The 17,779-nt window shown below is 41.5% G+C and overlaps 1 protein-coding gene across 2 annotated transcripts in view; it reads right to left on the bottom strand.

Moving 5' to 3' along the window:
• The window catches only part of cecr2 (CECR2 histone acetyl-lysine reader), a 30,864-nt gene that overhangs the window by 11,194 nt on the left and 1,891 nt on the right, over nucleotides 1–17,779 (bottom strand). For both annotated transcript variants that reach the window (XM_079604324.1, XM_079604325.1), the window contains exons 2-7: nucleotides 4,027–4,121; nucleotides 2,143–2,326; nucleotides 1,901–2,028; nucleotides 827–904; nucleotides 629–699; nucleotides 25–185 (exon numbers count right to left, since the gene is read on the bottom strand). In XM_079604324.1, coding sequence (XP_079460450.1) covers nucleotides 25–185; nucleotides 629–699; nucleotides 827–904; nucleotides 1,901–2,028; nucleotides 2,143–2,326; nucleotides 4,027–4,121 — 717 coding nt within the window. The remainder of the gene's footprint in view (nucleotides 1–24; nucleotides 186–628; nucleotides 700–826; nucleotides 905–1,900; nucleotides 2,029–2,142; nucleotides 2,327–4,026; nucleotides 4,122–17,779) is intronic.

Genomic DNA, 17,779 nt, shown 5'->3' with positions numbered 1-17,779 from the left:
ATCAGACAGACTGAAAAGTCTCACCTTGTGTTCAATCATGTTACTAATCTCAGGCAGGAAGTTTTGAGTGATGATGCGGTGCAGGTGGCGGTCCTGAGAAGAAATTCGGTCCTTAATACTTTCGGCCAGATTGACCCACTGTTCCTCGGAGTCACACATCAGAGACCAGACACCCCGCTCACGCTCTGACAACGCATTACACAAACAGCACCTCATTAACAGATATAAAAATAATCAATATCAAAGACAATTCATGTTCAGAGACCAGTTAAAAACTTGCAAATGATAGGAATTGTATAATGAAACGAAGCATCAAGATAATACTTTGTCAAATTCTTATAGTCTAGCTACAAACCACAATTTGAGCTTTGATCTCTTAGAAATCTCTGTGAAGGCAAGCTACAACTGCTGGCATGGTTGCTAGCATTTCATATCAACTTATGTAATGAAAGCTCCACATTTCATGCTTTTGCTGTAAGAGCATTTCATGAACATTGTAGCAGACATGTATTACAGCCGCCATGGGCACTGTAAGCCACTTGCATTGCAGAACAAAAATTAAGGAGTAATGGTTCTGCAATGACTCATCTTAAAAACCAACTAAAAGCAGCAAAAATCGGTTTCTCACCTATTCCAGGTTTAGACTCCCCGACACTTTCATCCTCTTCCTTCACAGAATCCTCCTCGTCCTCCTCCTCCCTGAAACATATAAGATTAGGGCCTTATCTTTTTAAATAATTCAACTTCAAAACACCAAACTCTGACTAGTAAGACTAGTAGCAAGTATGTCATACTGCATTTAACAGATGTTTAAAGAGGTCCTTACATAGATTCATCAATATCCTCAGATTTCTTTGGTGGCCTCCCTCTTCTCTTCTTCTCAGACACTTTGTCATAAATGTCACTGTGAAAATGGTACAACTTTTAGCATCTTTTTGGCGATTTTTGCCTTTAAAATGATAGGAAAGTATAGAGTGGACAGGAAGCAAGGTGGGAGAGAGGGGGGGGGGGGGGGGATTCGGGAAAGGTCCGCATATATGTCGGCGCGCTGCCCACGAGGCTATTGGCGCAAACTTAAGCATACTTTTTAGCAATCAGTTGTAAATCGGACAGTTCTTCACGATATGATATGATATTGATTCTCTCAGCCAGCGATACAATATTTGCCGATACCTCAAAAAATTCTGCAATACGATTAGATTCAGGGCTATATCGATTGATTTATCTATATTTAGATATTATGTGCCAAGTTTACACAACCAGTTACATTTTTTTTAAGTCACAAATGCAACCAAAATATATTACATGAACGTTTAATTAAACTCTTAATTGCACCCTCTCCCAATTGGGACATTTACAACAGAAGAGTTAATTTGCAAAAACAGATAACTCATTCATTTTCATAAATCATGTTTTTTTTTTGTGTGCATTCCAAGTACCGGTAATATCAATCAAACTGCAGCTGGGTTGTTTTGATTAAGTAATAATAACTCAAAAGTACAGGTAACTTACTAAATAAAAGTTAATTGAAAATATGTTTTTATATATTAAAAGTCACATGAACTCGCAATGCCTTGACAGTGGACAATACTGGCTTTTGTGACAAAACATGTTTAGGGTTCAGTCAATCTAGTCAGGAGTCCATTTCTGCTGAGAAAATTAACGTTATAAAGACACACCGACAGACAGTATGGCGAGTAAATGAAATGCGTAGATGTTACGTGAGGATGTGGAGAGTGTCAAATTAAAGGTACTTTATATCAATATTTTACGTGTGGCATCAATGCATCGTATCGTTAGACGTTTGATCGATGCATCGATCCATATCGGTGTATTGTTACACCCCTAGCGTGTAAGGGTATGTTCATCTGTATGTAGAAATGTGAAATCCTCTCCATACCTATATTGAGGAGACATCCCTTCGACTGGCTCCTCTTTGTAGAGCCGTGTACCGTAAAAGTACCAATAGAGGGCCCCGTTCCCATCCTGGCCCAGAGGCTCAACACGCAAACTGTCTGCATCCAGGCCCTGCAAAACCCATGATCTCTATTAGACTCTCCTGTTATGGTGAGGATTAAACAAACAAATCTGTTTTTTTATGGAGAAAAAAAAAGTGTGCTATGACACATGAAAACAACCTACCTTGAGCCTGTCGAATACATCAGCAGCATCAAGACGATAGTCACAGAGTCTGTGCAAAAGCTCCACCTGTGTGCGGGGCGGCAGCTCTTCAAATGGGAGCTCCTTCAGTGGATTGGGCTTCCCTTCTTCCAGTTCCCAGCGGTAATTGATGATGTCTTCTAGATAACTGCTAAAGGACTGAATCCTAAAAAGAACAAATCTGAATATCACTAAACAGTTTGCAAATAAAGCAGCGGTTCCATCCCATTCCATCGGGGGTTAAGTCACATGTGACTAATGATTAAGTCACATGACTTGAGGCAAAGTCACATGACTTTGATGCACGCCTAGGTACTTATTCAGAAAGTGGTTTTCCATCGTATTTTACGTGCATTACTTAAACCGCCACAATCATTTAAGTTTTTTGAAAATTCACATCTTTCCATCCAGCTTTTTTTATCTCAAATGCAGGATAGAAACTATTAAACAACTGACCTGTGACAACAGGAAAATTAATGCACAAAATCTTATCCACTAAGAGGTCAAGTACCATTAAGCAACACACACAAAAGCAAAGCAAACTCAAACAATCTTGTTTGCGGCAGTTTGATTTTAAAGTTAGGATAATTCACTTAATAAATTATTCATATGATTTAAGTTCTACAACTGCCTTTTTTTTGATGATCCAGGCAAAAAAAAAAAAGTTAGTTCCAGGTGGGGTCAATTCGATCAACCAAACACCCAGTTCCTGGTACTAATGCGTAGGGCAAGGGTGAGCCTTAGGACAACAAGAGAGAATGTAGAGCAAAATAGGATAGAAAGAGTGGGGTTATCTTGAGAAAGCAGAATGATCTCCCTCACAGCTGCAGGCCCCCTGCCATTCCATCTTTCTCCGCCTCTCTCTCTCATCCGTAACACTCCCTCCCCCATTCTGCTGGAGCGTTTAGCACATGTAGAATGAAAAGGGCACTTCTGTGAAAGGCCAGTGCCCCACGGCCTCCCCCTGGATGCCAGTTGCTGTCGAATCCAATAAAACCCTGCGTCCTGCTAACGGCCTGCCTGAGTATGCGAAAGGGACCATTCTTGCCTACCCAGTCATCGACCAGACTCCTTTTTGCTGCTGATGAGGCACCGCTATGGAAGGGAGCTCCCTTTAGGGGCTAGTCATTCATCACAGCACTGACTCTCACAATAACTCACACTCTTTACTGGGATGGGGCCCATGGCCCCTTGACCTACTACTGCGGCAGGTAACCTAGCTCCATGACTACAGCGGTACTACAGTCGACTAGTTGCATGCAGATTGGAGATGGAGTCTGAGTCAGACACAGGATGTGGGTTGGGCAATACTATGCATAAGATCCTTCAAGACTACAGAGGAGGGTTGCAAAAACATAGTAAATGAGTATTTACGGTTCAATACAAGTTAAGCTCCATCGACAACATTGGACTCATCCATTTTCTTTATTATGTTGTTGTTATGGCAACAAAGTTGTGAAATTGAATATTGCAAAAATGGTAAAATTGGGCATTCAATTTTATCATACTAAAATCATGTTAACTCATTGTTTAACTCTGGCTCTACAACTGGAACTGAGTATTATTAACATTTAAAGATTCACTTCCACTGTAAGTGCCTCACTATAACCCAGATGTTTGCTTTTTTAAAGAAAACGAGCAGCAAGTTGAAATTAATTTTTATGGTAATCAAAATTATACCACAAGTATTGTTAATTGAGCTTAACATTCATTTAAAATTGAACTCGATCCTACATGTTTTCTTTTTCATAAATCTTTTTACTCAGATGCGAGTCATAATATGGAAGAAAAGATCTGTCGCTACTTTAGTTACATCACAACTTTAGGTACAATGGGAACAGGAAATACTGATGGTGATGCACTTACGTGATGTCGCTGCGTTGATAACATCCTTTCAGCAGGGAGCAAAGGAGGTCTGAGAGGAAGTCTTGGTCTTGTTTCAGTAGTGCTTGCTCAAGTTCCTATAAAACAAGAACAGCAGGGAGGGGAGGTTAGCCATTACAGCAGGATTGAGTTTAACTAGCAGCTGCTTTTACAAACTTATTAAACAATATTGGCCTAAACAGCCTAGCTTGACAGTTTTATACCACTCTTTTGCTGATGAGAAAATGTTGTGGCTAACTAACACCACATAACGTGGGGTGCTCACAGTAGTAACATAGATTTATGAATTTCATATAGTAGTTTGACATTTTCAGCAAAACAATGTAACCTCATGTTACAAAACTCTTTAGGGGTACTAAAAGTAAGGGATGCAATAACAGATCCTGTTTGACCACCTTCTTAGGTTGTCATTAGGCATTACGACTAACCAGAGTAAGACTAATTGTTGTTTTAAGGAACTGCCTGTCGAGCAGTGTCACTCAACCATGGTGAGTTCAGGAACCAACCTGACGAACTTCCTTTGTTTGCAAGAGACACATTTTAAAAACACCCAGTGTGCACTGAAATGTTGAGTGAATGTGTTCTCAACTTAATTTGATCTTTTATTTACACTATAAGATTGTACCGCTACAACGCATTTTTAACACCTCTGGACTTGAATATATTTTCCCAATCCTGTATAAATGCATTTCAATCCTCATACAGGTGAGAGAGCAAAGAGATATGTTAATGACATTCAGCCTAAGGTTTATTCTGATTGGTTAATCAACATGTAGAGTAGTGGCATGTCGCAGTATGCATGTTTAAGTACATTTCCATGTGCACTTATAATCAAGCTACATAACAGCAGGTTTTGGATATGTGAGCTACAGTCCTCATCTGTCTGTCCAAGCATGCATAACACACAGCATAATCAAATATTTAAAAGTATTAAATGCACCTTGTGCATGAACCGTCTTTTATAGCAAGCCACAAACTCTGTGGCTCTGTGGCCTCACCACAGAGGCCAATTGTAACACATTAACATGTATACTGAACTAAAGTGTTAACGGACCCACATTTATGAAGGCGTTCAAATTGTGACAACCTTTTATTTGAGTTGAACTAAAGCAATTTATCATTCATCACCCATCCATCTCAATTTTTAAAAGACGATTTATTGCTTTGGTCCAAGCAAAGTCAAACTTTTAAAGTCCAAGTAAACGTAGGCTACTTTGTGATGTGCTGAATGTTGAGTACTAAGAATGTCACAATTTGAATGGCTTTGTCAATATGAAGCAAACGGATGCATTACATCATAACATCGAGGCGTAGCTTAGTCATGAAAGATCTGAGCACCACTGTAGACTTAATCCCCCCGAGAGGCAATCCATGAGCTATTACCATCATGACTTTGGGCAAAACAATTCACCCCATGTAGCTCTAGAGGTATTTCCCCTGTAGGTGTACTGCAAGCTGCTCTGGGTGAAAGTGTCAGCTTAATGACAATTCAAAGCAAATTAGACATCTGAACAGGCTATGAAAACACCAGGTAAAACCAATTCGGGAAGCAATAGGTCACTGTCAAGATTAATTAACAGTGGAGTACTACAGGAGTACAGAAACATGGTTGGTAACCAACTGACTTTAAAAACCTATTGGATATAAAGTGCTGGTAAAGTCAGGTCATCTTTATGGTAAAGTATAAAGATGGTAAAGACCAAAACATTCTCCAGGTTCACGATAAAGCTTCTAGGAACAAGATGGAACTGAGATTTAACCTTGACCCCTGTCTTCTTTCATTGTGTTGCAGCTATTGAGGGTTTATGAAGCGGCAGTAAGAGGGACTGCAAACTCCAGCTTACTGAAAGGAACTAAGCGACAGCATGAGCTCACAGCCACAGCTAGGGCTAGGCTGACCCAACACAACCTGACCCAGCATGCACTGCTCTCTCTTCAGGATGCCCAATGTCACTCTAAGAAAGAGGGAGGGGGAGCTTGAGAAATGTAAATGGCCAGTGCTCCATCACCGGTCCATCTCAAGAAGCTTAGCGACTGCAGTTGCTTTCTTTCACGAGGACACAGCGAGCCACTCAGTCCCTCAGGCAACAGGGAGCACTTTTCAGCTCCCGTATAAAACATCCTCCCCCTTTACCCTTTCAGAGCGGAGTGACACAACAAAATTAACTCAAGGGCGAGAGAGGCAGCCCATCCATTCATTGTGAGATTCACTCAAGCTGCAGATTGCCGTTTCTCTCGAGAGAAATGGTGGAGAGAATGGGGTCATGGAGGGTCAGCTCACACACCTCCTGGCTGTAGAGAGGAAACCAGGAGCCCAGTGTCAGCAGCAAGAGGAAAAACAGAATGAGAGCTTGAAAAACAGGATGAGACATGCTTGTGCTTAAGGTAAAAAAAAAAAAAAAGTGTCCTTAGATTGTTCTCTTGGGGGGAAATGGTGGTGGTGTTGCTTAACATGCTGAATTCATTAGGCTTTTTTGGGTTGATTGTTGAAGCAATTTAAAATCTATTGATTATCCCCTCCAGGTACTCAATAAAAAGTCTAAAGTGTCTGTGAAACTCCTTATTGAAGGAGACAGTCTGTTTGGGCAGGAAGTTCAGAGGGGAAATGGATCCACCGTAACAAGAAGGGTTATCGCCTGGAAAAATGTGTTAACTCTTCATGTCTTCATCTATTTATATCCATCTCTTCAAAACTCACTCACATTCTGAGTGTTTGGGTCTGCCAGGAACATCCAGGATAGCCCAAGTGATGGGCCACTCTGGCCTTCCGCACGTCCCGCAGAACCTCCGTTACACCCACAAAACTTCCTGGTCCCTTGACAGTTAGAGGACCAGAGTGGGCACATCTATCAGTGCAGCGTCGACTTTGATCACACTTCAAACCTGAGGCCGGCTACGGGGGATTAACACAACCCCACTTCGCTTTTGAAGTGCCATTCAGTGGCTCAGATGGCAGAGAAGGGGAATTAATGGTGTGCGTGTCCTTTCCACCACAAAGTCTCCTTTAAGAGCTCCCTGAAGATATCAGACCTCAATCTTCTGTCTTACCCAACTAGCAAAACAGGTATGGTAAGTGCACAGTACAGTTTGGCAAAAAACAAAGTGATAGTATTAGATGAGTCATTAGGAGTAACATTTTCAGTCAAGTCCAAGGTTACAGTGATAGTTCACCCAACAATGAAAATTCTATCATTTGCTAACCCTGTATGATATTTTAAAGAATGTATTAACTTTTTGTCCAAAACAACATTGGCCCTATTGACTTTCATTGTATGGACAGAAAAAATGGGCTACAAATAAAAATTTCAAAATATCTTTTGATGTACCAGTACCACAGAAGAAAAAGTCATATGTTTGGAACAATATAAAGGACTAAATTATGATTTTTTGGGTTAATTACTCCTTTAATAGCTTACCAAAGAATTCTTTGATGTGGCTGACATTTCAGGTCACATGACATTTAGTTTTAAAAAGTGACACTACTGAAAACAAAGTAATATCAGGAGTCAACATCATATGGCACGGGACAATCAGTGGTACGTGACATTAGCAAAAAAAAAAAAAAAAGGTGTATGTAGGCTATATAATTTAAACAAAGTTCCTCTAACTTGCTTATGGATGTACATTTGTGAGTTATCATTACTCATGGTCACACACATTTTAACCAGGGCTAGCGCACAGATCCGACAAACCATTTGTGTGAGCAGAGGTGCGTGCTTCTGTGATTATCCCTCCACATGCCATAAGGTTGCTGACTGCCGAGATATAAAATTAAAACGTTAGGCTATATTTTATCAGTCTCAGAGCTAATTCACTGAATGTTACTGATAAAATTGTGTATCTGCCAAGACAGAGCTTTGGCAAAACTGAGCCGCCCTCTGTATCAGTCCCTGATGCACACCAGAAACTCTCTACAGATGCATACAAGCAATTAACAGCTCTTGTTAGTTAAGGGAGTAACAGGCAGACAGTGAACATTCATCTATCTGTATAATGTTCTCTCCACTCCCTGAACTGTATCTCCTGAAGCCACACTGTCAACCTACATAACAGCACGGCAACGTTATGAAAAGAAACTTTACCAACCTAATTGTGGATCTTCCAATAACTGAGACTTTCTTATAAAGTGTTTGCAGTGCTTCGGATTCCCCTGAGCAGCACTGGACTGGCAGTTGGGGATAACGTATAGTGGAGAGATATAATCAAGATAAGGTATTGTTACTCTCTTCCCAAGAACTTAACCATGCATAAAATAACTCTTAAAGTCACCAGTGGGAAAACGGCCTTGTTGCCACCTATTCTTTCAAGTCATTCAGACCTCTTCTGCTGCTGGCAACTAACAACAAACTCTTGCTTGTACTCGTGTACCGTTCATTCTTTGTTCTTCCTTGTCGTTCGTTCATCTTCGCTATATTTTTTCATGAAGCTTTATTTTGCTTCGCTTTTGCTATGATAAAGAGAGATCCCCTTTTGCATTGTGTGTTCATTCATTTTGGGGGTGAAGCAATTAATATATTTTTACATTTTTGAGTTTAATTCCAATAATATTTTGGTCATATCACTACCAGTAAAATTTTGGAAAGGGTCAAGAGCAGGGCAGGTTATACAACGGCCACCCATCTCAATGTCAGGGCCAGGTGCAACAGGTGGCCATGGATGGGCGGCCAGACACATCTAGGGTTTGGGATCACTGCACAGGCAACTGAATGGAGATCATTAACTCCCCTAACAACAGCCTCCCCATTCTCAAGTCTCTTGCGTGGCCTCCACTTGGTGGTCTTTTTGCCAATATCTTGAACAGGATATTGTCCAACACCACCAGGTGCAATAATGTGCTTATGACCATTAACAAGACTAGTTTGCCAGGGAAAGTAAAACAAAACTGAGCATTAGGGCTGCGTGCCTTATCACATACATAATGACACAAATAATACAGCATCAAAAAGTCTTATCAAAATATCATTAAATGAAGAGCACACTCTGTTGTGTTTGTTAACCAAACAGATGCTTACACAACCTCAAACTTGCTGCTTTTACCATCAGTGACAAATACCATTGCAAAAATAACTTCTCCTTACTTAAACGTGAGTTTGAGAGAATGTTGCACAGCAATACCTGGCAAACAAAAGTCAACAGGTTAAACTCACTATACCATGCCTTGGCGGTAAAGCTAATGAAAAAAAAAACAATGATGAAGAAACTGCCTCAAACTTATAAACATGAACATCAATATCATCCTACAATAAAAGTTGAGGCATTTCTTTGATCATTAAGGTATATTTCTCTAAAATAAATAGTTTGACTTAAAGGGATAGCTAGTTCACTTTAAAATGAAATTTATGTCATCATATAATCACCCTCAAGTTGTTTCAAACCTGTATGAATATCTTTCTTCTGCTGATCACAAAGGAAGATATTTTGAAGAATGTCGGTAACCAGACAGTTAACTGTTACCATTGACTGCCATAGTATTTTTTTTCCCCTACTATGGCAGTCAATGGGACCAGTTAACTGTCTGGTTACCGACATTCTTCAAAATATCTTCCTTTGTGTTCAGCAGAAGAAAGAAATTCATACAGGTTTGAAACAACTTGAGGGTGAGTATATGATGACATAATTTTCATTTTAAAGTGAACTATCCCTTTAAATCAGAAGACCAAGATCAAAAGACTCAAAAGCTTTAACTGAACAGTGCCACAATATTCAGATAAAATAGTTCTCCTTGTAAAGCTAAACACATAATTTGAGCTTACTTCAACTAATTTGAAACTTCAAAGTCATGTCGATGCTTATGCTTTCAAGTCGAGTCTGAATTTACTTTTAGTAACTTTTAGACCCAAATATATCCAAAAAAGGTATTAAGGGTGCTTTCACACCTGCCTTGTTTAGTTCGGTTGAATCACAGTCTGTGGCCTCATCCACACTACTGCGTTTTAGTTTAGAAATGGAGAATTAAAACGAATACGATCTCCGTCCACACCAGCGTTTTAGCTGCGTATTAGAATTGATCTCCGTCCACATTAAAACGACTGAAAACGCGGATCACGTGACCATTCACCAACACTGGGCATGCACGTACCGGTGTAAACCGGCGCATGTAGGCAGTTGTATATAAGCAATGGCCCGATGGCCCGGGGCCAGTAAAAGAGTATGTCGGGCTAGTTGATTGGCCAGTCACTGGCCCGTGCGGCCCAGTGACTGGCCATCAGCAAAACAAACAGCAATTCGTCACACACAGTGGCGCGAAGAGTGTCAATGTTACTTCACGTTATTTAATATACTGTGAATTATAAGCTCTGCCTCCCATTGAGCTAAAAATCAGCCAATCGTCGAGGTAGTTCAGTATTCACATACTCCGTTGTTGGGGGGCGAGCACGCGCCGTGTCCATGCAGTTCGTGAACGTGCGAGCCTGCGAGGTGCTAGGGACAGACCGAAGGTCAGGAGATTGTACTTATAAGCTCGACCCTCGGAGGCGAATATCAAGAATGGCCTGTGATGGGATGCTATCTGTATCTGGAAGTAAGCGTCTTTCAGATCCACTGAGATAAACCATGCAATCTCACGGGCGACTTTGCGCGAGGATTGGTTGTCAGCAATTTGAACGAGCATTTCATAAGCGCTTGTTCAAACGTCTGAGGTCTAGGATGAGTCTGAGACCACCACCCTTTTTGGGGACGAGAAAGTAGCGTCTGTAAAAGCCCGACTCGCTCTGCGTCAGAGGAACGGTCTTTATAGCCCCTTTTCCCAGCAGTTTCGCTATTTCGGCGCAAAGTAGATGTGATACTTCGCTTTTCACCGTAGGGGCGGACTGGCCAATGTGGGCCGGCCCACTCGGAAGGCTACACGAATATATTTTAAAAATGACGGAAATTATAATATTACATTTATTTTCTACGCAAATGGATGAGTGAATGGATCGCGCGGGCGCGGCAGACAAGGAGTGTGTTTTGTGTGCATGTGAGTGTATTGCCCTTCCTCCCTGTTAATTAGTTTGGTCTACTCCATTGAGTATCTTGAAACACGCCCCCTTTCACGTTTAATTTTACAGCGAGAGAGATATTGATCCGTTACTGCGAATTTATCTGAGCAGATAATTACAAATAATTGTCTATGGATGAAAAGCTGGAAGAAAAGAAGCAAGTTTAATATCACATGATAGCCTAATAGTAGCCTATGCCATGAGGATTCATGTTAATGCAAAATGTTAATGTCTTGATAGTTTTATATTAATATTGTTGTGTCTTAATGTTCTTCTGTTTGTTTCCCTTTGTTTTACAAATATTATCCAATATGTGTTAAAAATTATTCTGCACATTAATGAGCCAATGTGTTATGATGTGGGATGTGGTGGGCTGCTGTGGGTCAGAAAGTCCAGGGCCACTTTTTGGTCTCAGTCCGCCCCTGCGCGGCAGTCTGCGAGCGAACTGCAGCGAGTAACCTCGTTTTATTATGTTCAGCACCCATTCTGATATGCCAGAAATAGTTTCCCATGCTTTTCCTTATATTTCTTTCAGGGCCAGTAAAAATATAGAAGGGGCCAGCAAAACTCTGATCTACTGGCCCCGGGGGCCAGTGGGGATTTTTTTTTATGTTGAGCCCTCTGCGTCAGCATTTCTAAAGTCCTCTGTTTTGACCGTCTTCACTAAAACGCCCTCCAGAGATTCAAAACGCAAAACGGGTTCGGCAGCGTTTCTAAACTTCTCCGTTTTAGGTCTTAGTTTTTGCCGTTGTAGTCTGGACGGAAGGTGCAAACGTAGCAAAAGGTCTACGTTTCTAAACGAAAACACAGTAGTGTGGATGTGGCCTGTGTCCCCCTTGGTGCGGTTCATTTGGGCAGGAGTGAATGCAGCAATCACACTCGGGTGCGCACCAGAAGCGGACCAAACAAGCGAAGCGAGACCTCCTCAGAGAGGTGGTCTCGGTACGCTTTCAAACGAATTCTGGAGTGGTTCGTTTGTGGTGAGAACGTGATCCTCAAACAGACCCAACTCCCAAAGAACTGCGCATTTTTGGGCTAAACCAGCTGCCGTACTCAGCTGCGCTGTGTATTATGGGATGAGGACTAATGTTTGTTGACAGTTTGCACTTTTAGCATGGCAGCTCGCGGACCAACTTGGAGTTGTGAGGAGCCTCAGAAATTTGGTCTGATGACCATATTAGGTCCCAACTTTCAAAAACTCACAAGAACAGCGAAATCCTCGCTTTGTTTAGCAAACAGCTCAGGGAAAGGGGGTTTCATAGATTCTGTTGCAATTTTCCCGCACGTTAATTCTGACCAATCGAAGTGCAGTTATGGAAATATGTTCAAGATACATCTGGCCAACGAGTGATGTGGATGTTGTCACATGACTGCATTTTGGCTCGTTTCATCAACTGATTTAGACCAGAGCAATCAGTGTGGCGTGAAAAGGAAGTATAATTTTTCACCCTTGGTCCGGACCAAATGAACCGAACTACAGATGTGAAAAGCACCCTAAGCTGAATTTACTAACTAGTTAAGCAAAGCATGTAGTAGTAGGCTAATGCTCAATATAACACAGGCTTGATTGTTTAAAGCATTGACAGGCCAAAAAGAAAGACCAATTTCAGAGTTCAGGGTGAGTTGGTCTGAACAAGAGGTCAGAGCAAACTGATATTATCTATTTTTAACATCGGGAGCACAACCAGGAAACATTACTATAAGCATAACAGACAAGACAACCATGGCTTCTCTCCAAACAACTGTTCCCAAGAGCAGATGAGTGGGTCTAGCTGGGCCATTGTTACAAACTCGCCTATCAAAGCAGATTGACACCCCCCCCTGCACACCCCTCCAAAACACACACATGCTTTACACGTACACTCTCCGCCACCTCCGCTGTAGGCTAAGGGTTCCTCACGTCTCATGCACGCAGCCTCCCCCACCATTCAACTCTATCCTGCGGAGTGACATTCCCACTGGAGGCCCTATCGCTGCCACCCCCACCTACTCAACTGTCTGCGGGGAGAGAGCTGCAATCCCAGATGACACACTAAACATCAGATTTCCCATCATGCACTTACAAGCTCCCAGCAGGTTCTTGCATCATGCTGCCACGAGCAAAAAACAGCACGTCGCTCAGAGGAACACCTGACAGTCACACTCTAAGCGGGTTAACACAAACCCGACAAACTAGGATCACAATGGGGGCTTCGATTTCATCCCAGACGAAACACAAACAAGCAACGGCGTGTGTGGAGCGGCAGCCTCAAACTGGAGACAGACACTGGGAGCCATGGGGCGCTGCAACAATAGAGCAGCCTGAAACAAACACCACAGAGTACAAACCCCTTCACCCGTACCCCATGTGGAACCATCTGATACATTTACTTCTGCCCTCACCTGTCAATCAGAGGTGGGGGAGGGGGGTTAGTGATCACAATGTGCATGGATACGGTGGTTAAGACAGACTTGGGAAGTACCAGATGTGATGTGTATATATATGATGGATTCACTGTTGCATAAGGTCATTATTTAACACACGAAGAATGCAAAGTTAATGCAAAACTTGACGCTGGGTGGTTGCTATGCAGTAGCTAAATAAGCTTGTTTTTTTATGCATCCGAACGTGTAGCCTTTCAAAGTATACTCCCTTTGATAGCGCATTGCGCTCTAAAAAGTTGTCTATTACTGGACAATCATCAATATGATACGAAATAGTGTGCATCCGTGCTTAACACCTCTCCTACGCTGGGACAGCATTTCTTCCACTGAAATCTGAGACATTTGATAAAGCGGTCTAGATATTTTGGAAAATTATGACATTACTGTAGACTACAGTTCAAAAGTTTTTTTTTTTTTAAGTCTCTCAAGCTCACCAAAGCTGCATTTATTTGATCAAACATACAGTAAAACAGTACTCCACTTCAAAATAACTTGTTTTCTATTTGAATAATTTTAAAATGTAATTTATTCCTGTGATCCCAAAGCTGAATTTTCTGCATCATTACTCCAGTCTTCATTGTCACATGATCCTTCAGAAATCATTCTGATATGCTGATTTGACTGTGATGGACTGTCCAACTGTCCAGTTTGTTCCTCCACCTGTGGCCCGAGACACTGTGATTGGCTCCAGCATCGGTTTGGAGAATGGATGGATAGATGGATGTTGATAGGTGTTTTCTATTTTCTATTGTGCTGCTAATATTTTTTAACTACATTTTTCTTTCAGGATACTTCAATGAATGGAAAGTTAAAAAGAACAGCATTCATTTTAAATTGAAATATTTTGTAACATTAAAAAAAAGTCTTTATAGACCCCAAACATTTGAACGGTAGTGTATGATGACATGATTTGAATGCTTAGAGAGATCATGTCACAAACAGTGTGGCCTTCCCACGCTATAGTAATTAATGAAAAGCAATAATGTTGAGAATATGTGAATGTCTTTTCTCTTCTGGTTGACTGGAGAGATTAGGCATAGGCATAAGTTAAAATCTCTAGAATGAAGGTGGGTGAGAGCGGTTCTTTTCAAGCTGCAGCATCTGGTGTCTAAAACAAGGCCTGCTGACCCATCAGTTATTGATGGTGCAAATCCCAGAGTCAGAGCTCACTTCCTCCTCCTCAAAACCACAGGAGCTCTACCAAGGGTGAGCCCCTCGCACATCAAAGCTGCTAATTCAACACAGGCTTCACAGATACGCACATGCACGCGCATACACACTCACAGCCATCCTTCACAATCGGCACCCGGTGTTGGAGCAAAACGAGAGAGCACTACAGATCCTCCTGACACAAATCCATTTTCCTCATCTTAATCCATCTGTTTTTCAAAACAAGAGCTTGTCGCAAGCTCCCGCTCCACCAGGCCCCATTGAGATTAAATCTCCCTTTACAATCAAGCAGCGCAAGGCCCTAAAGAAAAGGTGCCCCAGACGAACACCAGCACCCAGTTACGACCATCTCAGCTCTCCGGGGGGAGAGGCAAAGAAAGCCACCATCTGTGATTTAGTCATGCTCATGCCAGGGCCAATGATGGAGCAGCAGTGAGTGAGGAGGAACGTGAATGAGGCTCTATTCAACACCGGCAGAACACACAACCCCAAGTTGGGGTGGAGGAAAGAGCATAAGGGGGCACTTGTACCCAAGGATGAAGGTGTGATAAAGAACATGAAAGGGAGGAGTCCACCATAATCCACTGGGAAAATTCTGTCATGTAAGATCATGGATGAGACAAACAGCTGTCAGGGAACATGTGGATGGTTGTGCTACGTCAGAACTTGACAAAGGCTTAATAAACTCTTGCACAATAGCCTCTGTGATCTCCGACAGAGACAAGCGTTAATTAGGGGTGCATTAGTACAGTAGTCTGAATTATAAACTCGCTCAGTCACCGATTCTCATTACAAAAGACATGGAGAAACGAACAAGTAAACCTGTGTGAAAGGAGTCTGGTTGCTCGCAAGAGGATCAGTCAAAAGATCACTGCTTCAAACTGTAAAAATGTAATATTTGCAAATCTTCACAAAAGCAATCAATATAATGAATAACAGACATTTATGGAAACCATTCCACTAGAATAAATCACACAATGAGACTCTCATAATTGCAACTTATTGACTTTATTTGTCTCGTTATTGCATCATCTTTATTTCTTAATTATTACTTTATTTCTCAAAACATGACTACTCCGTTGCAACTTCATTGCATTCTCTTCAAACAAAAGTATGGGGTCAGTAAGATTGTTATTTAAAGAAATTAATTCTGAAAACAAATCAGCTTTGCCATCACAATAATAAGTTACATTATAAAATGTATTTAAATAGAAAACCGTTATTTTAAATGAATAAAACAATTAAATATTACTGTTTTTTTTAAATAAATTCTGAGCATTAGAGACCGACCCAAGACCTTTGAACAGTAGTGTAAACATGAAGAACAAGTACACAAAATGGCATGTGATTTAGAAGAAATGGAAATGGCATGTGATTTAGAAGAAATGGAAATGGCTGTAGATTTACCAAAAGGATCAAATGTTCCCTACCAGGGTCAATTATTACACAATTAAAAAGTGTGAGTGAGTGATGGTCAGTTCTCTACATTAGATGAAGTTTGAGCAATTAGTAATGAGCTTGTCTTTCTCCAGATGCCCACATTGCTGACTTTGCCCACCAAACATAATCAATTCATAAACTAAATTAAGTCCCACTCTCATCTTCTGCTGCGGCAAACGCTTGGACCAAACGCCCACAGATCAATTCTCCATCTCCACCCACTCTCCAGACACCACCAAATTGATAATGAAGACATATGAAAACAGACAAGCAACAAAACACCAACTCTGCGTGGAGTCAGCAGCCTCGATCCTCTGGCTGTGTTTGTGTATGAGGGGTGAGGGGGGGACGTCCTGAAGGACTCTGTCTCTCTCGGCTCTTGGAGGCGGTGGGATTTCAGGGCTCGTTTCACAGCCACACTGCCAGGAAATCAAGCGTGCTTCACACAGACAAAGAGCACGGAGAGAGCCCAAGCGAATAAGGCCTCTTCCTGCCGAGCCCTTCTCTCATCTAGGGCAGAGATACGGAGCGCGACTGTGAAATGTAACCAAGGAACAATGTGCAAGGAGCCGTTTTGTCAGCATGCCAAGAAGAATCTCCATTGTCGGCCCCCGGAACGGATCCTGAGAAGAAAAGGAGCTGGCCAACACCTTATACTTCATACTGGATCATTGCCTTTGTAATATCCACTGTGTTCGACACACAAAGAGTGTGACAATCGTAATCAAATGCAATCTTCCAGTGGCTTTGTCAAATATTTTAGACTAGATTTTTTGCCAATCCCAATTTTTATTATAAAATACTTTTGTTCAAGTTATATCAGTTCATTAAATGAATGAAAATCTGACTTCTAAACAAATACTCAACAGGTGAGATTGTTAAGGTCTTTGTGACAAAAATCAGGTGCCCTAGAATGTCAACGCGCAAAGTCATTTAAAACAAACAGCCATACGGCCACCTTATAAAGTAGGCTTTCTCCCACGTAAAAGACATTGTATCCTCTTACAGACGGATTTGCGTTCTATTTACCGAACTATCCACCTGCTTTTTTTAGACACAGCCCTGGATGAGGCTCACAAGGGCTGAAAACAGAAAACGTCAGCTAAGCCCCTGCAACACCACGTCAAGGATCGTCTTTGAGCGAGTTGCAGGAAAATCTGCTTTGATGACATACACAACAACATGTTTTGAATGGCTCACGCAAATGAGATGAAGTTTGACAGAAATCCAAAGACGCCAACTGGATGCAAGAAAAAAAGCTCAATTCATCATTTTTTTTGCACTAGTTGTACCTGAATTGAATTGAACATAAAATGTATTATATTACAACGCCAAAATATGTTCAACCAAAATGTCCTACTATTTTCTTTGACGGCAATGTAAAGACAAGAGACTGACTCTTCTTCACCATGTTCAACAGCCACTTCAACACTAATAAGCATTAGGACAATTGAGCTTAAAGCAAAGATAATAATAGAAGACTGGCGCAATGTGACGGATGACTTAAAAAACGTCTCAATCACTAGATTAAAGCAACCGATTGGATTATTCACAGTCCCATTCACGCGCGGCTGCAAAGTTACCAGGATACTGAAGTGGGACTGAGAGCTTTTGTGTTGAATGACCTTGGACACCTACGCTGAATGCAATTAGGATGCGAGGAGGAATCGTGAAACGGTCAATGACTTGATTCTGACACAGTCCCCCTTTCTCTGAATGTA

This window comes from Phoxinus phoxinus (genome assembly GCF_949152265.1).
Source record: "Phoxinus phoxinus genome assembly, chromosome: 25".
Taxonomy (NCBI): Eukaryota; Metazoa; Chordata; class Actinopteri; order Cypriniformes; family Leuciscidae; genus Phoxinus; species Phoxinus phoxinus.
Note: the sequence above shows the minus strand (reverse complement) of the source record. Positions and strands in the feature narration are given on the sequence as shown.